The sequence below is a fragment of the Cydia amplana genome, chromosome 6 (assembly GCF_948474715.1).
Source record: "Cydia amplana chromosome 6, ilCydAmpl1.1, whole genome shotgun sequence".
In the NCBI taxonomy this organism is placed as follows: Eukaryota; Metazoa; Arthropoda; class Insecta; order Lepidoptera; family Tortricidae; genus Cydia; species Cydia amplana.
In genome coordinates this window covers 11,537,408-11,561,396 of record NC_086074.1, presented here as the reverse complement: position 1 = coordinate 11,561,396, position 23,989 = coordinate 11,537,408, and the positions used below count along the sequence as shown (strand labels likewise).

Genomic DNA, 23,989 nt, shown 5'->3' with positions numbered 1-23,989 from the left:
CACGCGGGAGCAATAATAAGGGTCACTTTTTTATGGAAATTTTCACGCCTAGTGACGCGTTTGAGTGTATGATGCTAGTGTTTTTGGATGCGCCCGTTGAATACGCACGGATAACAGGATATGGATTAAAATAGGACGTACGTCATAAATTATAAATGGACTAAATTGAATGAAATAATTTCGTTATTTTTATTGTTGACTACAACAGAAAAACAATTTATACTTTAAAAGCAATCCAACTAATGAATAATTAAAATACAATATAATCGCATCATACGGCCAGATTTACACTTTATCAGAGATCATCTAAATGTTAGAACGAGAAAACAATACTCTTCCTGCACTGTAATTCGGGCCTAACGATACCTATTTAACGACATTTATATTAATATATGGTCGACTACAAAGAGATGTATCCAATTTTTCACTTTATTGCATCATGATAAGGTAAAAAATTGGTCAAGCCCATCTTAGTACTAACGGCTAAATGTGTGAAGGAAACAAACATGCAACACGTATCATGACCATAACATAAAAATGCATTGTTACCATCCATTAAATATACACTAACACCGCTTACGCCATGGTTTACGATAACGATATGGAATCGTTATTGTTTCGTATCAATGACTTGATATGATAACATCCGAGGGGTGATTATTGTAATTAGTAGATAGTGCACAACACTTGCGCGTGTATTGTTAAAGGAGGTCTAGTGAGGGGTCGTGCGGAGTCGGCATTCGTCACGACAGAGCGAGTATGTAGAAGATGACAGTGAACTGGGCACAATACAACATTTTTTTGACAGCTTGTGAGATTGCGATTCTTATATTATAGCTAGTAATATCAAGAAATCTGCCTACTTGAACTTTGTAGGATTTAGCTCGATTTGACCAAACTGATAAAGGGTAAAAACCACGGAAGTCGCAGATCTATTTTATCTACTATATGATGTAGTAGATAATATGGATCTCCGAATGGATATAGTCTATATCTTATCTCAGTTTATTTATCGAACGGCGGAAATGGAAATATTATAACTTTCGCATAACCCAAGCCCTTTGTCAAAATTGTATGAAGGCACTTTAATAAACTCTAAGTATTCTATTTTAGTCAATTTAACAGTCATGGCAATTACAAAACTAGGCAATAGGCTTATATGGTCGCTATATCACAAGTTGTTAATGTTGAATTAGTCCGTCAAGAGCGTGCAATGCACGATGCATCAAACAGAGGACTGACAAAGTAACAGTTTCATATAGGTATACAACCGCTGAAAGATTCCACTCACAGACAAGACATCCTCTAGACTGAGCATAGTAACGCTACCCCCTCTGCCACTATATACGGTAGTTTTACTCCATCTTCGAGTCAGTGTCAGAATTCCGTGCCGTGATCACGGCACGGGATTCGCTCACCTCGTCCCCCCCGCACCCCCGTATTTTTGGCAGCATCGGTTTCATGAAATAATTGCTCTAAACTCCGTCTAGAGGATTCCTAGTCTATGATTCCACTACTATAAGCGCGGCGTTTGAACGGCCCACCTGCAACGTATCACGTGTGTTATTAGGCGAGTAACGCGGATATAATAGTGTAACTTCTCAGCACAGTTGTATCAACATTGACACAGTTAACTGACCATACGTAAGCCTTATTGCAACGGGATGAGGTCTACCAATGGTCGGTTACGTCTGTTGCTGTTAGTATGAAACTGATTTGTAAATCCGTCCTGTGGTATAGTACAGTCATAGACTAGGAATCCTCTAGACTGAGTTTAGAGCAATTATTTCATGAAACCGATGCTGCCAAAAATACGGGGGTGCGGGGGGACGAGGTGAGCGAATCCCGTGCCGTGATTGGTCCGTTCAAAGACACGGACCAATCACGGCACGGGATTGACTCGAAGATGGAGTAAAACTACCGTATAAGTGGCAGAGGGGGTAGCGTTACTATACTCAGTCTAGAGGATTCCTAGTCTATGAGTACAGTTAAGCAGCCGTCCTCGGGCTTGTGGGCGGTGCCGACAACATTGACATAGAGTGGACAATTACCAGAATCTGGCCCTCGGCTTCGGCGGCGGCCGTCTGTGCCGGAGCATGGTGGAAACAAACAAGTTCACAATCACGCCCAAATTTATTTACACTTTTAGTAGGTATCACATGGTTATCACATTAGAATTTAGTGACCTTGGTCTGTTTGAGTTGTGTGTACAAATTTACATATGAACAGAGTGTAATATTTGAATTTCACTTTTGGTATATTACTTTAGCTGATTATTAAAACTAAAATAGTACTTCACTTAGATTTCAGCAAAAAATCTCTCACATCAACACACTTACATCTTTTTTCATCGTCTGTAAAATAAAATATTTTCAAATCGGTAGGGAATTTATTACTTTGATTGTTACAAAAACGCTTACTCTTATTACAAGAAGTTAAGTGAGTAAGATAAGAACATTACGTTTTTGAAAATGCAAGCAGGCGATGCATATTTTTATGCATATCGTTGTTGCTTCGACTATTGTAAATTGATTTCACCTTAATCAACGGATATCAAACATGTTAAATACTTTCAATTAGTTGTCTAAGTGCGGCAGAGTACTTATAAGTTAAACCGAAGGTATACCGGAACCGAAGTGAAACACAATCCTAAATAAGTTTAATTTTTTTCAAGTTACAGTCACAGCTATTTCATTTTCCTGTTAAATTTATTATACAGTGTGGAAAGATAAGTCGGGCCCTGGAGGGAAACTACCTTAAATCCTTAAGCTGGCTCATTTTACTTAAAGGAGACATTTCTTTATTTTTAAAAAGAAACAAAACTGCATTCAAAGATTTTCTAAAACTCGCTTGCCTCGCCCGGGACTCGAACCGACTAAAAATTCCAAAAAATAAAAACTCGCAATTTTATTCTACTAGTCGATACAGTTAATGTTAATGATAACATTTCTCCAAGAAACATTAGGTCTTAAACTCATCTGTCGTACAAAATATCCATAAAATGTAATATTTAGTACTCAAGATTTTTTTAAACAAGCCAATTCGAAGAAAAAAGAAAAATACTTTGAATGCAGTTTTGTTTCTTTTTAAAAATAAAGGAATGTCTTCATTAAGTAAAATGAGCCAGCTTAAGGATTTAAGGTTGTTTCCCTCCAGGGCCCGACTTATCTTTCCACACTGTATATATTACACTATTAAACGTAAAGTATACTGACTTGAAGCTAGCATGGTGGTGATCCTGGCGGGGCGCCAGCGGCGTGGCGAGCGGCGTGCCGGCCTCGCCGGTCCGCTTCTTGAGCGCCGACTTGAGCGGCACGGCGTTGAAGCTCGGCTCCTTCGGCGGGATCTCCTCCACGCGAGACGTGTCCGTTACCGGCAGCTCCGAGTCCGAGTCGGCGTCGTCCTCGTCTTCGGCTAAAATTAATAAGATATTAGTGATATAGTTAGGGTCGGTTGCACCAAACTGTTCGTATCGTTAAAGAGTTCGCTAAATTTTTATGTATGGAAAGTTTCATAGTAAAGCGCCGGGGCGCGCCGGCTGTCGTTGATCAGTCTGTCAAACGTGGTTGGTGCAACTGGCCCCTAGACAAGCAAGTTTTATCACTAACAGTATCTAGAAAAAAAAAACTACACGCTTTTCTCGGGGATGTAATAAGAAAAATACAGTACGAATCTCTTTGCCTATATTGACAAAAAATTACTCTTGCCTAACTATAGAACATTATTTATTTGATCATCTACAGTCGAGTCTTTTCCGATATGTAAGTACTACTACAGTTGACTGTACGGAGATAACTGGTCTGAATTTAATGTGTCGTATTTAAATTAGATGTCTAGACCAATGTTTTTGAAGGACACCTTAATTGTTAGGAATAATGTCAGTCACCTCACCACTGTCACCAGTCCAACTAAATCAACTACGGATCGTCAAAACCTAAACGAAACAAAAGAAATAAAGTCTCTCAATCATGTCAATCAATCGGTAATCCTGGCAGGGATGTGGATTTCATTGCCGCTCTCGGTCAAAGGACCAAAACATTTTTTCAATGCGAAAAAATATTGGTACTCTTTTGAAATAAAATGTACCTTCTTTGATATACTACACACTTTAAGTAGGTAATATTTTGATAAAAAAGCTTAAAAACAGACACCCAGTCACTAAGGCTAGACTAGGGTTCTACTGTCATCTCCTCGCCGTAGTCGAGCGCCGTTTTGTGGTGATCAGTCCTTTTCTCGGCGTAAGCGAGAGTAGCATCTCTTATACGACTAACAGTCCTCACGCGTTTGAGCTCAATCTCCGACAGCGGGAACTTGGACAGTACACGCTGCTGTCACTGTATGAATACGTACAGTCCTCATGCGTATGCTGCTGGTGCTGGTGCTGGTGATGGTGGCGCGTGGGGCTGGGCGAGCTGAACATGGGCGGCGGCGGGATGGGCCCGATCTCCGACAGCGCGATCGGCGGCTCCGGCAGCTCGGACAGCACTAGTTGCTCGTCGCCGCCGGGCTCCCCGTAACCGCCTACTGGAACGATAACAGTAACCATTAACCCATAGTGATCAACTACAGAACTTACAGAAGATTCTCGCGCCTAATAATTGACATCTAGCTACTTTAGTTTTGCTCCGAATGCGCATACTCTATTTGCTACAGATGGAAACACACTATCACCTGTGTTTTGTTTTAAAATAACTTATAGTCTTAAAGCAACACGGAAGGGAGGCGGTATTCGCACTATTTCCCCTCTGCCGAGGTACAAGATCAACTGATCTAGCGCGGGTAATAAAACTAGTTGCACTTGAATTTTAAACTAGACCGAATACAGTCGCGCGAGTGAACACTGCTACACAAAAATGCCTATTTGCTCGGTTTTTTGTTGTAAAAACAGGTCGAATACATCAAATTTACAAAAAGATGGTGTTACATTTCACATGTAATTTTTTTTTTACATATCATACGTTTAATTACATTTAAACACAATTATTATATTTTAGTTTCATGTAATTGTTGGATTTATCGATTTTTCTCGCCCAGTACAAATTGCAGATCGGTCGAGCGACAAATCCGACTTCTCATCTCTTGACGAAAATGTGTTAGTGTGCGTGTTGTGACCCTTGTGACTCGTCCGTACACAAAAACAGATCGAGGTATGCAAGATTTGTCTGTGTAGGATGTCATTTTCTATGTATTTGTGTCGTCATTGGATTGGATTTTGTACGTAAGTGTGTGAGAAGTGCGACTGTGTGCACGTTCCCCCCCGCGAAAAATGGCAGAATGATTTGTATGTTAAGATATCGCTAGGGCCTATCCCTTCCGACGTGTCGGAAGCCCGGACATGTCGGAAGCCCGTGTTGACCGATGCTTATAGTAGATATGTAGATAAATAACTGGTTGGTACTGTGCATTTTAACGTTTTTCGATTGATACATTTTTAGCTAAACTCCTTTTATAGATAACACACCCGCTTCACTACCTCGAGACCCCGACAGCTCGTGCGTAGCATTGTCTTAATGATAGACGGTCAACATCCCGTAGATAAGCTAGCGGTAATTTAACCTTTTGAAAATTAAGCACCCAATAGACAGAGCCAGCTTATTTATTTTCACAATCCGTACGTATGCTTATGGGAAAATCTCATTTATAATGCGGACTTCGCTTATTTGCAATACCTATGTACGTGCAATTTTCTTCTAAAAGCCCGAACGGCACTAGTGCTACAAATGAGTACCTAAATAAGGCAATATAATACCTACATTTCAATTGCCACTTTAACTTGTGGGTAAATTCCAACAATGATTTTATTGCACAATTGAGATACGAGTTTATTATCGCCTCGGTCCATTAACAGCCCTTTAGGCAGTTATGACCAAAGGTAACGCTGTTCGGAACCCAGAAACAGAATTCCACGCAGTTCGTGTTAGGTATAAATCATCCAGTTACGGTGCTATAAGGCATATTCTTGGTTCAGTTAGCGATATTTCTGGCGTAGTACAACCGCTCTATCCTTAAGATTTATTAGTCGACGTTAATTGTAGGCACACCATGCGGCGCAAAGCTGTTTGAGTCGTTTTGAATGAAACTTCTTGTCGTTGAAGTCAGTAACATAAGTCAAGAATGTAATGGAAAAAGTAATCACCATCTAAATTTTCTATTAGAAAATAAATTTTGCGCTGTTCTTTTGCTGTTGGCTATAGATACAATATACCTACAATACAAAGACCTATGTACATATGAAGAGAAACTGGAAACGTGTGTTAAGTACTGTTACGCTTATTTGTTTAAAACAATAAACATTGAAATATATGTATATTATGTTGTCCTCATTCGCGGTGACGAACGTTGAATCCGTACTATCCCACTACGTATTACGCCACGATTTTTGGCTAACAATGAGCGTTAGGTACATCCGTCTGCCCAGATTGGTGAATCACACAAACATTGTCTGGCAATTATTAGATAATGGCTCTTTTTGTGGCCCGTATTGAGTGGCCGTTTTCAAAGCGACATTCTGAATAAAATACCTAACAATATATGAATAAAAATGTGGGAGACTATAGTCCTTCAGAGTTTTCTGAGACTTGACAAGGGCAAGTCGATTGATTAATGATACCTATATGCTTAACGAAAGTTGAACCAAGCAAATTCAAATTATCTACGACTCCTACGAGGCAGTCCTATTGATCAAGATGTATGTGGGAAGTAGCGAAATTATATTCTCTTGTTTTATTATATTCACTAGCTAAACCAATAAGGTATGTATAAAAAACGCTACATGAACTATTATTGCAGCTGCAGTGCAGTTAATTTTAATACGCGGTAAATATATTTTTTTAAATGAGTAGACAGCGTTCGGCGCTGAGCCTATGTCTACAAAGTAAAGATAAATCAAGGCAGGTATTTTCCTATACCAGTACTACAACTTTTGAACAATCACCGCAATGAGAGTCAAATGAACGAAACTGTTGATTTCTCGACTATACGATAATACTGACCTACGTCTCCTTGATAACATATCCGCCGCGTGTGCTTGCTTGCTGTCAAGGAGTTCGGACGCTCGGGCCTCATCAGCTCGCCGCCATTTTCCAATTTGTCTTTCTTTGGTTCTGTAAACAAAATAAACAAACATTGTATAATAGGAAACATAAGCAGTTCTGTTATCGACATGTTGCTTTTGGCACTTGTCTTGAAGTGAAGTAGGTAAACAGGGAATAATACTGAATAACAAACGTAGGCGGAGTATGTATTTATATCTAAACATTTTGTATAGTTTCCTACTTTATCACGATCGTAACTAGAGAAAATGGTAGAATACAAAAGATCGATTTACGACGTTTTTATGTTTATGCTGTGATTTTCACTAAAAGCCCGTTTTTACGGTTCTCTACGCGGTTATGGCAGGCAATCACTGTCCGGGGTTAAGGGTGGCAAGACATTGTTCGTTCAGGCATGTTTAGCTTTTAATGTGCTACGAGCAGCAAATACATTCCAACTTCCAACATGATTGTCGCTCGCGTTCTAAGAGATGACGCTGATGATGCGCAAACTTGATTGCAATCAAAAGCGCGTCATGGTCAAATTTGAAATTATGATTCCAGTTACGTTCCTGTAACATTGGGTTTGTTTAACAGTAAAGCTTACGTAGTCTGTAGTAATGTGAGACGTGGTTTTTCAAAAGAGCTTATTTTCTCCTAGCACTTTCTTCAATAAGTGCCACAGAATCATGGGAAAAAAATCTGTTTGAAAAGACACTCCTCATTCCGCCGTAACACATACGAGGTAAAATGTCATGGAGGTGGATAACGTGGGTATGGTCGTGCTAATAATAGAAGACGTGCGCGCTGGCGGCACGCGTTTCCATTCATCGCGGCGCCCACCGCGCGTCCTTGGCCGCGCTATGGGAACGCATTGATGCATCCCGCGACATAAAATGTACACTGGCGAGAAACAAATAAGAATCAAAGTCAGTGTCAGTCAGTTGGCAGATTTTTTGAGAGGATGAAATGCCTTGTATAGGACGAACAGCATTATAAAGCAGTAGATAAGTAAAAAAAATATAAGACATTCCTAAATGCGTGTGTTCAGTGCGCTTAACCGTCGTACGAAAGTATGTTAAATCCGGCGCCAATAATAAGTTTAACCTTGATCTCCGATTTAATTTTTTTGTTATTTAAGTGTTTAACAACTTGGAAGGAAAGCCGAATTGTTGCAGTCTTTAGCAGGAAATCAATTGACGCAACCCGCGACGCAAAATTAACCAACCGACGAAAAAAATTGTTTCGCGTCGACGTCGCCTACGCGAAAACGAAACTATGATTGATTCAATAATTATATTTGGTACCCACACGATCCATCATACGCGCTGCCTTGGCCTAATTCGTGAGAATATTTAGTAAACACAGCTTTGTTATTAAGATTTGATACTGAGGGATATATCTCTGTGCAAGCTTTTGCCACTTTTATCAGATGGCAAAGTTCCAAATAGGTACGTGAACAATTGACAAAAAGTTCACTTTAAGCAATTGTAAATTAAACCAATCTCATGTTAGATATGGAAAATTAGACTTTGTAAATATTTAACTCCTCTTACAAACTTTGATTCAATTTGACACAAATTTAAGAAAATATTCGTTTGTAGGTTTACTCCAACCAAAAATTTCATGAAATCCACAAAAGTAACGTATGGTTTGAATAACTATACGTTTACTCAACCAAGAAAAAAAAATCAATAGTGTAGGTAGAGTTTGTGCGGAAAGAGAAGAGTCGTGGAATGTATGGGACCCAATACATTCCACGACTCTTCGTCTCTTTTCGAACAGACTCTAAAGCTTTAGTTTCCTCCGAAAGGGGTGCCGTCATATAGCGGCCGTCTCCATACAAATACTGCGACATCCATATTTAGACGTATTATTTAGTATGGAGACGGCCGCTATATGACGGCACCGGCGGCACCGCTATCCTAGGAAAACCGATCTTAAGCGAACGCCAATTAATTCTTAGTGACAAGTCAATATTATGAACTATTTTCAACATAGGCAAATAATGAACAATTTACTTTAAGAGCCCCAATTCAATTTAAATTATCACACTTACGTAACCTCAGTCATTAATTCTCGCCCTATAAAATCCAATTAGTCATCAAAGGGACGAAGCATCCAAGATAAACAAGTGAAAATGGGGGCTTTTATTTTACGGCTTTCAATAGGTATCAATAGGTTCGACGTTCGAGGCCTATTGACATACAATAACTCTCAATCATTGTAAGCGTTAAGTTATATGTACAAGGACGCCGGTATTTATTCAACAGGCTGGAGGGAGTGGGGGTTGGTGCGCGAGCGCGCTGACTTGTTCGCACGCGTGGGCTCAGCGCCGATCGATCCCGGCGCCCTTGGCCGAGCACCCTGACAGTTCCGAGGACGTCGCTCGCTGCAATCTTACGTAACCACAACACCCCATCCCGTACGTGTGACTTTTGAAGGACCTCTGCGGATTCAAGGCTTTCCGCCTTCCGCAATGCCGAGGGCGCGGCGCTGTATAGTTACCTACGAGGAAAACACTCTGAATGTTATGATTTTTCAATAACGTCGTGTATTACATCGTGTACCTACTATCAATATTTACTATTATAATAAAACGTTGTGGTTTGTTGACTCTTAGTTGTTGAAACTAAGAACGGTTTGTTTACCAGAAACATAAGTTTTAGTCGACTTAATTACATAATATTAGTTGTACGGTAAGTCGAAGAGTGATGGGTGATGTAATTAGGCAGAAATGCGGACGGCGCGTAGAACTTGTCGCCAGTAGTCCAGTAATAGACGCAATGTCAAGAGTACGGTACGCTAGGTGGAACATTCTCTGCACGCATTCCTCAAGCAGCGAGCGTGAACCCAGGGCAGTTATTCCCATAGTTATCGAGTGCTGTATCTCAAGCACTAATACAAGTGTCGTCTATGAGGGCGCACAATTCTTGCAGACCTGTAGATCACTCTTATGCTGGTTTGCCAAATACGATTTTCTCGGGACTCACATCCCACGAGCTCGCTAAATACATCTACCATGACAAACGCAGAAAACATCAATGACGCGACATCTCGAACACGTCGTCTTCTTAATAAACACTCTAATTTAAAGTCGAAAACAGTTTTCTAAAATCGGCAATGCTGTACTTGAGGAATTCAATTTGCAGCTACATTTGGAGTATTGCCATAAATAACTAAACATGTAGACCTACTTAAAAGCTCTCTATAAATGCGTAGAGCGATGAAATAAGAAATGATACAGTAGTTATTTCTTAAGAAATACCCCATTAAGTATTCCAAGCTACTACCAGCGCCTCTGGGGAAATTAACGACCATGTAATGTAAGTGATCATATATTTATTACTAGCGACCCGCCCCGGCTTTGCACGGGTAGTTCAACCAATTTACACAAAACCTTTACAAATTATACACCTTACAAAACCGCATGAAAATCCGTTCAGTCGTTTTTGAGTTTATCGCGAACATACAGACAGTCGCGGCAGGGGATTTTATTTTATAATATGTCATGATGTTCTTACTCACACACGAGTTCACCAATAACCGTGTTAAACACTCTTTACATGCGCTTTGTACCAAATAACAACATAAAGAGTTAAATAATTTGTGAAAAAGTTATGTTAATGTTTCAGGCGAAAGATAAATTGGTTTAATGGATTAAATTGGGTCGCGTTAACACGAAACCGAGAGATTCATTCCCGAGAATGACGTGGATAAGAAACATTCGTGACATAGACACAACTCGCACGTGGGCGTGCGACGATGCCCGGCAAACTAGACATTACAGATGATTATGTTACGTTACGTCAATGTTTATTAAACTATGAAAATGTAAAACCAAATTGTACGAATGTAATCGCAGAACAGAAATGGTGCACGTGCTCATATCCAGGTGGGCAGGAGCATAATTGGTCATTTGCGATCTTTTGTTATAAAATAGCCCAACACTTTAAAGTAAAACCGCTCTACGTTTTACCTCTACTTTTACTACATATTTGTAACTTATCAGAGTTATCAGTATTTATGTTATGTAACACACCTCTGCTCGTAAAGTGGAAATGATTTTTTCATTGATGTGCTTTGAAGTAATGCGTACGAAGTTTTGTATGTTGCAGAAGCGGCAGTTACAGAACCTGACACTACGGATTTTATCAACTTGATATGAATTAGGAGCTACGCCATAAGACTGATGTTTATCTTTTAAATTCTGTACCTATGCTTTTAACTTCTGTTCCCGTATTTCAAATCAAAACAATAACGTACTACCATTTATAAATAGCACTAGCCCTGTGTACCTACGTAACGTGACTCAGTAACACGTCGCAACATCTAATTTTAAAATGACCGATATTTTAAAAGAACTATAACTCAGTGCCGTTCTATACTTAATTATCTGGACTTTGAAATGCACCCTATAATAAGAAAATACGTCAATGCCAAACAAATCAAGTGTTTCAAACCAAATAATACTAGCGACCGGCCCCGGCTTCCGTCCGGCACCTAAACCTTCCTCAAGAATCACTCTATTGATAGGTGAAAACCGCATGAAAATCTGTTCATTCGTTTTTAAGTTTATTGCGAACATACATACATACAAAACAAACAGACAGACGCGGCGGGGAACTTTGTTTTAGAAGGTGTAGTGATAGTAGTAAATAATGTGGAATTCACATTAAGTCTTAATGTGTTTCAATGCAAATTGCCAAGACCTAACTTTCCAAACTCCACTTAGAACTTGGCATTCTTAACGAGGAAATAAATTAGGTTCTTTTCTACTTGAGAGATTTCTTTTAGCAGATGTGCAAATAATTGAACGACAGCTGTTTCATTCCCATTGTTCTGGAAATGAAATCGTTTTTCTCGTTCCTAAAGATAAGCAGCGAGATGAGGAGCAAAAAAAAACATTTATAGGTATATTACGTTTTACCTATTAAGTTTAACAACAATATTACAAAAAAAACTCTGTCACAAGTACAAATTAAAATGTGTAACCAATTAAATTATGTTATATGACGGCAAATAATTACGACATCAATAATTATGCGAATTAGTGAGGCGTTTTAACACTCAATCAGACTCGCCCAATTTTAATAAACATCTGCTGCTACTCATGTTCAATTATTCAGATATTTTAGTGTTAAAAGTCGGACGGATTGGCATTACGAACAAAAAATGTCGAGAACCCTTCTTCCGCGATCAGCCGGCGCGGAAGACGAGCGCGGCGGCAGGTCAAGGGCGGTCCGCGGCCGCGGCCGTCACTCGCTGCCAGAGGAAGCGGGCCTTTTCACACAACTCACAGTATTCCAGCATTCTCAGCCGCTTTCATGTAGGACAAGCCGGCTTGGAATGGGATGCGGCCTCGGATAATTAGCTGAATTCTCGTCGTGTTTGAAATATTATTGTGATGTGTTTTGGGTTGCGAAATTGCGAATGTTATGTTAGTACCTAACATTGTTGTGGCATGTTTCTACATATTTTATATAAGTATGTTTCACAGGCTAACTAGCGTTAACAAAAATTAATTAAAATTACGCTTTCGTAAATATGTCCAGATTAATGGAATTCCGTGGATTGTTTATTATCAACAGTTATATTTCGGTACGAATAATCGGAATAGCTTACAAAACAAAGTACCTGACAGAACTAACACTGGAAACAATCCAAATGGGCTTTAGAGATCTTAGTAGGTACTTGTAAAGCAAACTGGCAGCACTCAGTTCAAAGCTGTAACAATATACGTGATAATATCAAATGAAGAGAAACTCAAAATAGACACACGCAGTACCTAACTCGTTATAAAATAAGTCATCACCACTCTCCGTTGAACACTAATAATAAAAATGACTAAGTTGATGATCAGTTTCGCGTATATGATCACCTAAAGTGTCATTCAATAGAACTTGCTAACTATGTAAACAAACCGCCGTACTAAAATTGACACTGAATGTCAATTTACTAGTAACTTTTGTTTACATAGTTTGCAAGTTCTATTGAATGACATTTTAGTTGCGTTTCAGTTCATCTGATAGGATTTACGGTTACTGATTTGCCGCTACTGACGTACCGCGAAACAATTTATTCCGTATCTATGTGTAAAATATTACATCATAATAGATGTTTTTTTAACTTTCACTAAAAAGTAAAATTTTCAAAATCCCACTCGGAAATAAATTTAGCTGCGCAATTTCACGGAATGTGGTGATTGACATTCAGGAGAGCAATTAAATGGCGTAGTTTGCACGACGTCGCCGCAATCTCGGCACATAGTTGCGCGAGGCCACGCGACGGCGCCTTCAGCTGTTATTTATCGGCGTACGCGCCAGTATGTTACAACCGGTCGTTTACTGGAATTCATCTCGCGCCAATACAAGTGTGACCACCAGAACTGCGTAACGTGTGTCCGATGCTTCGATGTAAGGTACGCTGCCTTTGTAGGCATTGTTTAGGTACGTAAACTATGCCTAAAAAGAGAGCGTACCTAATATGAGTACTATTACCGGTTCGTCTGACTGAACTACCAATTGGTTCGTTCTTGGCAAGGGATCAGAAATATCAGAATAACACTCTTGAACTGCTAATTCTCATCACATCAGCAAATCTGTTTTTGTCAAACAAATGCCTAATGTACTCGTAATCTTATGTACCTAACGATTATGCGTGAGAGTTCAAACTTGATCCCTTGATTCCCTTGAGACAGGTGCTCGTTAAGTGTTGAAAATAACGCAAGTCGGAGCACGCAATGTCTTAACAAACATCCGTCTTTCTTTTGACTCATCTCCTTTTCGGTAGCTTTTCCAAAACGTTACTTATAGAAAAAGTGTTATGAAATCAAATGTTACGCTCTGCATACCTCAATCCTAAATCAAGGGTCAACTTGGGCATCGTGGTCGCTTTCTAAAAACCGAACAATAACTAAATAGTTGCTTTTGTTTTAGAAAGCTAAGAAAAAAGTGTTACCACCGGGTAAACGGCGTGGTCACTTTTCTTTTGTTGCAAAAAATCATAGCTGTTTGTTGCAATCCGCATTTTCACAGCATTTCTCGCGTTATCACGCAACCCCTAACAATTTTGAATCGCGTAAATTTTTACCTCGTGTTTTGTAATGTCGTATTGCAGTCATACAATGCTAGCTAATTTAACCTGACTCCAAATGTTATTTTGATCCTGATATTAATATAGTGTTAATTTACTAACATAGGCTTTTTTTCACCATATAGTTACCAGATAGGTTTATAAGTTGAAAAAAAATACATATTTATTTATTTTATTTGAATTTAAATTCAGGTAACAAGGCCTTGGCCTTGTATTTGTAATATAAGCCATTTTACAAATACCTTACAGACTAATATATGCGCTTGTTATTAAATAAACTTAAAAACTAAACTCTATTTAGGCGACAAAACAGCGAGGCTCCGGTGAATATGATATTATGTCGCAGTTTTCCCCGAAAGGTTAACATTTAAAATAGCATTAAAATTCACGAGACTGTGGGTTACTCTCCTTTCATTCCACCATTTCCAACTCGTTTAACATTTTCGGCAATATAACAAGTAGAGTGCTTTGAGTTACTTACTTAATATTTATGACGTCTTTCGAATTACTACAGGTTTATTATTTACAGAGATATTAAGAAAATTAGTTTTTATAGTTAGCCGTTTACTTTCACAACTTAATTTTATTATTAATTTTATCCTTTATTTTATATTGTATGTATGTAAATTGTGTGAAATGGACCTTAGCCTGCCTGAAAATAAATAATATTAGCCCCCTGTCACGGGCGAGAAAGAATAAGTTACAGTCCCCAGTTTGGCCCAGATTTTCATAATCGATATTACTTTCTATCGCAGAATCACATCAGATAGAAGCTCGATTTTGCTACAATTACTTTATACAATATGTATTGTCGTTCCTAGTGCTACTGCTACTGCAAGCAAACATTACATTACAGAAAACATGTTTACCTACTTAGCATTTCGGTGTACAAATACATTAATTCTTAGAATAAGGCCCTATTTGATAAACCTGCGCTTAAAATTGTAAGTACCTAAGTCAGGGTCCGTCGAATTGACACTAAGTCTACTCGTATAATTTCCTCTGCCGTCTTACTGTGAAGCCCCATTTATATGCAATTTTCGTACCATACCATATGATAGGTTTATAAGTTGCAAACAAGTCTATTTATATTATTTGAAATTTAAATTCAGGCAACAAGGCCCATATTACAAATATGCCCCATTTAGACGGGTCAAGAACTTGCATGCAATTTTCATTTGGTTTTCGGTTTCATTCGGTTGAAGTACATACTCTGTATTAGCAATGGACTGAATATAGCATGCAAGATCTGGAACCGTCAAAATGGGGCTTTTGATATTTGTGGCAAATAGGTATAGTGTGCGCCTGATAGGCTGATAAATATAAACCAAAGGGTAGGGATAAAATGGATATTTCATTTTTAAAATTTTGCGTGTTGCAATTTTCACCAGCTATTTTTTTAAACAGATTTTTGCAATGTACAAATAGGTACTAAAAATTGTTAATTTTCGAATTGTTAGTTGTACTATTGCTACTGGAATATACCTACATAAACAGTAAGGAAAATGTAATTGGAGGAATACTTAAAATAAAAGCCTAAGTAAGCTAAGTGTTCACATATAGGTAAGTATTAAGCCCGTAGGTACCTATCAGGACATTTTCGTCAAATTGTGGCTTTCCATCAGAGGGTCCATACAATGCAGGGATGTAACGGATGTGGTTTTATCGGAACCGAAAGCGGAACCAGATGTTTTAAATTTAGTTTATCGGAACCAGAAACGGAATCGGAACCGAAAACGGAACCGGAACCAGAACCGGAGCCTGAGTCAGTACTATCAGTAAGTATACATTATACAACACAACACATACAAATACGTACTTTAAATTCAAAAACACGGATAAACCAGAACATCTAATTACTGCAGCACGTGGCAAGCGGGGCTATGAGCGAATGACTGGTATAAACCTGTTTATTTTTGATGTACACCGCTCATGTCCCGCTGCCGCGCTAAGCATTGACATCCGATATAACTTCCGTTTCAAAAGTAACGGAACCGGAACAGAAACGGATGTGTAATACCAAACGGAAGTTCCGACTTAACGGAAACGGAAACGGAGCTCCGTAACATCCCTGATACAATGCACATGACATGAAACGTAAGCACAATTTTTGTGCAATTTCACCCATACATTGTATCACATAACGTGCTATAGAAAACTTTTCTTCCAGCTGCGATGCTTGTACTCGTATATTGCCTCGTGTTCCACAAAAGATCTACAGGCTTATCTGGCTCGATCATTACGAGGGTTGATCCGAAATTTGTTAGCCGCTCCGGCCCCTATCATGCTATTTTAATATTATTCATACTGATCCTAAGCAGCTAACGACTTTCGGACCAGCCCTCCTCATACTTTTATTTATTAATTTCAGTCGTTATTGATTAAATGAAAGTCAAACGAGTGTCACGGTAAAAGGTAAGCATCGGTATGATACTTGAAGTATCGCTGTAGTGATGACGAGATCGTGACATTGACATTGCCGGCGAGCGTCCGGCAAGCGCGTGCGATAACAGCTTGTCAAACTGCTTGTTGCTGCTGTCAGAAGCTTACGTAGCATGCCAATGTTAAATGTAAGCCAAGATGAGTGATAGCGGTGGCAGTTTCAGTCAGCTGGTGAGTGATAAGGCTGATGGCTGTTATCGGTACCGTGGCGTGTAAAGAGCGCGAGGTTCGCGCATTGCCTGGGGACGGGCGACTTGCGGCGCATGTAGTAGTGGTCGTGGCGCTGCGGCGGCGGCGGAGGCACGAAGGGCGGCGGCGGCGGCAGGCGCGCGGGCCTCCGCCTCGCGCCGCCCGCGAAGGCGTCCATGGCGGCGAGCGTGCCGACGTCGCTCATCGTCGCGGCGTCGCGGCGCGCTCGCGGCTGGAAGACTGAACTGAACACTGCGGCCGCACGATCGTTACCCTGCCGCCCCCCGCCCTCACGCCGGCACCGCGCGCGCCCTTCGATCGCCGCCCGCCCTCAGCGCTGCCGGCCGCCCGCCCACGCGCTGACTCGCTTTGTTGTGAATTTTTAATTTATCGCCATTCATTTAATGCTGGAGAAAGAATCAACAGAACGAGATTTTCAGGTTCAATGACCGCATTAGATTAATCAGAATATTGAAAAAGTAAACAATTTCGTTGAACAAATTGCTTGTATTATTCAACATGTACATGAATGTTTTATGATTAAATTCGAGTTTTTAATGACAGCATTAAATTATGTCAGACATAAAAAAGTATAGCAATATTTCATCATCTTCTTCCTCGCGTTATCCCGGCATTTTTGCCTCGGCTCATGGGAGCCTGGGGTCCGCTTGACAACTAATCCCATGATTTGACGTAGGCACTAGTTTTTACCAAAGCGACTGCTATCTTACCTTCCAACCCAAACTAGGCCTTATTGGGATTGGTCCGGTTTCCTCACGACGTTTTCCTTTACCGAAAAGCGACTGGCTAATACCTATATCCAATGATATTTCATAGATATCTAAGTTCCGAAAAACTCATTGGTACGAGCCGGGGTTCGAACCGGCGGCCTCCGGATTGAAAGTCGCACGACGCTCTTACCGCTAGGCTACCAGCTTTTTCTCTTTAATTTGATTGTATTAAAATAATTATTTGTTATTGAATTCGCACTGACAGACGAACAACCGAACGCAGTCTTAGTAGGGGTTCCAGTTGGCACCCTTCTAATAAGGACCCTTAAAAAGGCTATCTACAGTTCTTTAAAACGATGAAAACGGGGGTTAGAAATCTGCTGTATCCGTAGAGTCCTATTACATTTTTGTGTGATATTTATCAGAGACGTTATCCGAAATGTGTTAAGATTAATCAAATAAGTTAATAGTGTTTTCCTTTAATTTTCTTTTTACTGCAAAGAACTGGTATGTAATTAACAAAGAATACAACTATTTACGCGGGGGCGTATAAAAGTGCTGTAATTGCAAACTCCCACGTACATGCAGTTCCAGCTGCGCTCATTTAGTATAGAGAACTGCAATGTGACGTCAAAGGATATTGTATTTACCACAGATTATACATAGGTACTTATGAACAATAACAGTAAGGTTATCCATAATATTACTGGCGACCTTGTCTATCTATTATGCTTATAGAAAAAAATAAAGAAAAAGTTATAAACTAAGCAGAATTACCTACCCTACCGCATTTACCGTAACCTTTGTTTTTTCAAAGTCTTTCTTATTGAAATATAAATAATTAATAAGTATACTTATGTACCCTTTATCTAAAACTTATGTATGTAAAAAATAAGGTTGAAGTGTACAGACTGAAAATTGTATCATGTTCGTTTTCAAAAATTGCGAAATCACGAAGTAATAAATGTAAGTAAATAAGTTAGTTTATATAGTTAAAAATGTCAGCGGGTCGCTGTTTAAACAATGGATAGGTACAACATACAACGATATAAGCGTGGGCGGAAAAACTGCTAAAATTTCAGCCTCTCGCATATCTGAAATTTAAGCTAGGGTGAGCAGACGAAAAAATATCAGGGGTTTTTTTTACTAAAGGTATGCTTACTATTTTTCAAGCGTACCTACGATACAGCCTCGGCGATGGGCTCCCGGAAAGTAATTTAAGCGGATATTTGTTGTTTTAAATTTAATATTCATGACTACACATCGGTAACTCGTGGCATTTAGGTAGCACTTAAAAGATTAGTGATGAGCACACATCGGTAACTCGTGGCACTTAGGTAGCACTTTTGACAGTTTCTAACAGACTAGTGATGTGACAATGTTCTTCCTATACGAGTCGAGAAAAAGAAACCACTAAAAAAAGGAATTAATTAAACTAATCTTTTAAGTGCTACCTAAATGCCACGAGTTACCGATGTGTATTCATGACCATAACACTAAGCAGTAAGTCAAATAATTTCTTGAAATAAATACATTTTGTTTTTGTTTTTTTATAATACTATAACGATATCACAAAATCGTATCTCAGAACCCTATTTAATTTCAGCTACGGTCATTCAACCATATGTAGTATTGCACTGTGACGTCAGAGCAGTTATTACAAATGTATCGCACATGGATTACTTCTTTATTATTCATGGCGAGCGGGTTGGCTAACGCCGAACTCGATGCGGCTATAGACGCAATATTAATGTATGATCCACGTCATGAATGGGAATGGATTTCAAAAGCGTAGATTTTCAATAGTGTACACTTAAAGCAATGAATTTGGAGATGAAAGCGTTAGAATTATTTATAAAAAAATACGAATATCAAATTGCTGTTATCATAGGTAATTCTTCTGGATTAGCTCCATATACTTGTCTATTTGTCGTCAGCTCTCCTAATCCTTTTTAGTCTCCAGAGTGGTATTTTCTGAGTCGTTTTTAGGGTTCCGTAGCCAAATGGCAAAAAACGGAACCCTTATGGATTCGTCATGTCTGTCTGTCTGTCTGTCCGTCCGTATGTCACAGCCACTTTTTTCGGAAACTATAAGAACTATACTGTTAAAACTTGGTAAGTAGATGTATTCTGTGAACCGCATTAAGATTCTCATACAAAAATAGAAAAAAAAACAATAAATTTTGGGGGTACCCCATACTTACAACTGAAACTCAAAAAAATTTTTTTTCATCCAACCCATACGTGTGGGGTATCTATGGATAGGTCTTCAAAAATAATATTGAGGTTTCTAATATCATTTTTTTCTAAACTGAATAGTTTGCGCGAGAGACGCTTCCAAAGTGGTAAAATGTGTGTCCCCCCCCTGTAACTTCTAAAATAAGAGAATGATAAAACTAAAAAAAATATATGATGTACATTACCATGCAAACTTCCACCAAAAATTGGTTTGAACGAAATCTAGTAAGTAGTTTTTTTTTAATACGTCAAAATCCCCTAAATACGGAACCCTTCATGGGCGAGTCCGACTCGCACTTGGCCGCTTTTTATTATATAAGTATGTACCTACCTAATTAAATATATTTAATCAAACTTACTACGACAACGACTTTAGTTTATGTTTCATTATTTTCTTATGTACACTCAAGTAAAATAAAAACATTAAATTAAGATATATCTCTTTCAATTACCTAACCGTACTCCGTACTCCACAAATTGGGTTTTTGGGCTACAGAATTTTTGATCTTCAATCTCAGAAAAGTTACATTAAAGCTAGAGGTCAAACCAGACCTTCAATACGTTACGATTCTCTTTGTACGGTTAACAAAAGGAATACGAAATTTGGAACAAAATGGCAAAGTAAAGACCTATTTCTGGCGATTGTTCCACCCAATTCCATTTAAATACATTATTTACAACGCGCAATACCTACTTATGAATATCGACAGAGAATTTCCAAATCCTTAAAGCTTTAAATATGCTATAGTACAATTGTTAGGAGGTATAACGCTATTCTATTTGAATAATGGGTTTATACTCCGTATTTACTTTAGATTCATCGGGAAAACGGTTTTTTCATTGTTAGGGACATTTCTGTGTATCTTTGTCAACTACGAAAAGAAAAAAAGTAGATTATTGGACTGCGAAACAATCGATCTTTATTTAAATATACAAATTTGGACGTGCTAAGAAGTTAGCCGATGGATTTACGGTTATCTATATCCACTGCCTTGTACCTACCTACTGCCTTGTCTTACTGTATATATTTTACCCAATTCAAAGTGAAGCTGCAGATGAATCGTAGGCGCCAGTCCCACATCTCTCCTCGCCTCGATAACTTTAAATTAACGTCGTTAAAGTTTGCTCTGCTCCAAACAAATCTTATGCTTGCGTGAATCACATCGCCTGTATTTATGCTGTTCTCGACATTATATGATTTAATCTTTCATTACGTGTATACGTTGTTTGGTTATCAGTTGGTAAATACAGGAATGCACTTTGGTCACACAAAAGGTGTTGTGTTGTTTCTGTAGTTAATTATTAGTCGTATACGCATCTGACACAGTCCAGACTGGACTGAAGAAAAGTCATCTTAGGGAAATACAATGTTTACTGCTAAATCGAAACCCCTAATAACTATGACATTGTAGCCCTCGCTGTCCATAAGTTTTCTCATAATTTTAATTTATGTAAATTCGCGGAATTACTCGTAAGGTAGCAGACTGTACAAACTGGCAGCAACAGTAGACTACCAGAGCATGTATGTGAGATATAGAGACCGTTAGTGCTCCCGTGCTGACTATTGCGTAGGCGGGTGCATCATGGCGTACTCCGCCTCCAGTCACTCACCTCTTAAGCAGGCACAGCCCATGATGTAGCCCATCATAGAGACCCTCGGCGCCGGCGGCGGTGGCGGCAGGCGCCGGCCTCGGGGCGGCGCGCGCGACACGGCGCCCGCTCTCACCCACCGCCTCTGACTCCACGCCCGCAGCCCGACTCGCCCGCGCCCAGCGCTCGTGTACGACTCAGCCACGGACTCATATTTAACATTTATTGCTTTATTTTAATTGAGACAGTAGTTTGTAGACTGAGACAAAAAAAATGTTTCAACAAATCGCGGCCGCAGCCAACGGTCGATGTGACCACCCGCCGCCCGCGACCGACGTTAGACGCTACCGCCCGAAACCACCAACGGTCGAATGATCCCGATATGAGTGAATGCGGTCTCTTTGAAACCTCGGTCGAGACTATCTTTGAGTGGCAATTGTCACCCATTTAGGAAAATGTGACCATTACTGATGCATATGTTTTATTATAAAATTACAAAGGCTTTAATTACATTTTTTTTTATAAAATCACCCATATAGGGTACCTATACAACATTAAAGTTGGGTATGTATGGTATGAAATTAAGCGGCGCCTGCGTAACCAACTTTTAAACAGTCAATTTGCTGCTGACAGTTTAGTCGACATAGTTACGAATAAAGACCAACGTATACTCAAATACGACAATTTCGAAATAAGAAGTGGTGTAAGTGGTTCAAACCAAGCACAAATATTTGTGCAAAGCGAAACAAAACAACCGTAAGAAGAACATGCTACAACAATCACCAATAGATTATTGATTTGAAGACTGGATTTCGTATACTGTAATTAAATTATACCTATACATACGACGAATATGTAATGTACGCAGATCATTTAGATAGGTTGAGGCGTGAATACTGAAAAAAGTACAAACTTCTTAGAATAACCTGCAACTAACAAAACTTTTTACGAAGGTAAGTTAACTAATCAAAGCCATCAACACAGGTATAGTCACAAGATCTATACGCTTATACCTTAACGTTGAACTGACGTCGGGAGACACTGTTTAAACAGATTAAAACTTTCCAAGTTAGTTATAATTACGTCTGGGCCCTGAGGTGATGCATTTACTCGACAGGCGCAGTCGCCAGTGACATCTGACGAGAAGAGTGTTAAATTACAAGACGGCTTGTTGACTCTTCTGTGGAGACTTTTGTAAGACAACTAGCCTTCGCCTGCGACTTTTATTACGTAGAAATTCTTTATAGGTGAAATTCTAAATATCCACAGCACGTTTGTGTAAATTTTCAACCTTCACCTTCAATGGTTTAGTTTAGGCATTGTCTGTTTAGATGTTTTCTGGCGTTTGAATTTAATAAATACTGTATTAATGGAAACACATGGTTGTCCTTATGCAATAAAATGAAGGGTCCAAGAAAATCACTTGGACCCGCTGCGACAATCCTTAGATATAATGTACTTCCCTCGCAATAAGGCGAAATAATTATTATCTGCTATCTAATTCTGTAGTTGGAAGACTTGGAAGTGTACATAATCAATTGAATTATCACTTTGTAAGATTATCTACGTTGCTAGAAGTTATATGATTTCATATGAGAATTAGATATCTAATGATAAAAATTTAACCGTATTTATTGAGAATATTTTACAAGTGTCATTATCAAAAATTATAAAAAAAACTGAATTGACAACAACAAGAACACGACGCTAGTACAGGGTAGAGGTAGAGGGTTACCTAAACTTGGTTTGTTTGACTGTACGATATGCATTTTTCTACATATATAAAAGTAAGTGTTTTATATTGGTATTTACATAACCGATTTATAAATACTACAATTCACTGCTTTTGTTTCCCCCACAATCACTTTTATGAAAAAATATAAAATATATTGTGTGGATAATACCACAATAGATATATAGATAGATTTATTTATTGTTACTGATCATACACTGTCAACATGGGTTAATAAATAAAGCACGATAAATAGCTTTCTTGCTCTATGTTCAAACCTAACAACCGATTATTATACTGACAACACACAGTGGTTATTGTAACATGGATACCGTCAATCACACGCATGATTTCACTAATTGTTTAAGCGTAGCCTAGAAAATCTTTGTAATAGTATGATAGATTTCATCATCATCATCTTCCTCGCGTTGTCCCGGCATTTTGCTACGGCTCATGGGAGCCTGGGGTCCGCTTGGCAACTAATCCCAGTAATTGGCGTGGGCACTAGTTTTTACGAAAGCGACTGCCATCTGACCTTCCAACCCAGAGGGTAAACTAGGCCCGTATTGGGATTAGTCCGGTTTCCTCACGATGTTTTCCTTCACCGAAAAGCGAGCGGTAAATATCAAATGATATTTCGTACATAAGTTCCGAAAAACTCATTGGTAGGAGCCGAGGTTCGAACCCGCGACCTCCGGATTGAAAGTCGCACGCTCTTACCGCTAGGCCACCAGCGCTTCAATAGTATGATAGATTTACGATCAATTAACTAAGCTTCAACTGTTTGGTTACATTAATAACGACTACTAACAACTTTTTAATGATGTGACCTATACATACATACACTTACACTTACACCTAAAACACAACTCTAACGAGATCGTTAGGGTGTCAAAGGTTTCTACTGAAATATCAAACCGCTAAAACGAATGAAAATGTTA

General features: G+C 39.1%; 1 protein-coding gene across 1 annotated transcript in view; it reads right to left on the bottom strand.

The window, feature by feature from the left end:
* LOC134648889 (phosphatase and actin regulator 4) overlaps positions 1-23,989 on the bottom strand; it is a 95,318-nt gene that overhangs the window by 9,281 nt on the left and 62,048 nt on the right. Inside the window, exons 6-9 of the mRNA XM_063503484.1 lie at positions 6,993-7,103; positions 4,351-4,524; positions 3,216-3,414; positions 2,052-2,084 (exon numbers count right to left, since the gene is read on the bottom strand). Coding sequence (XP_063359554.1) covers positions 2,052-2,084; positions 3,216-3,414; positions 4,351-4,524; positions 6,993-7,103 — 517 coding nt within the window. The remainder of the gene's footprint in view (positions 1-2,051; positions 2,085-3,215; positions 3,415-4,350; positions 4,525-6,992; positions 7,104-23,989) is intronic.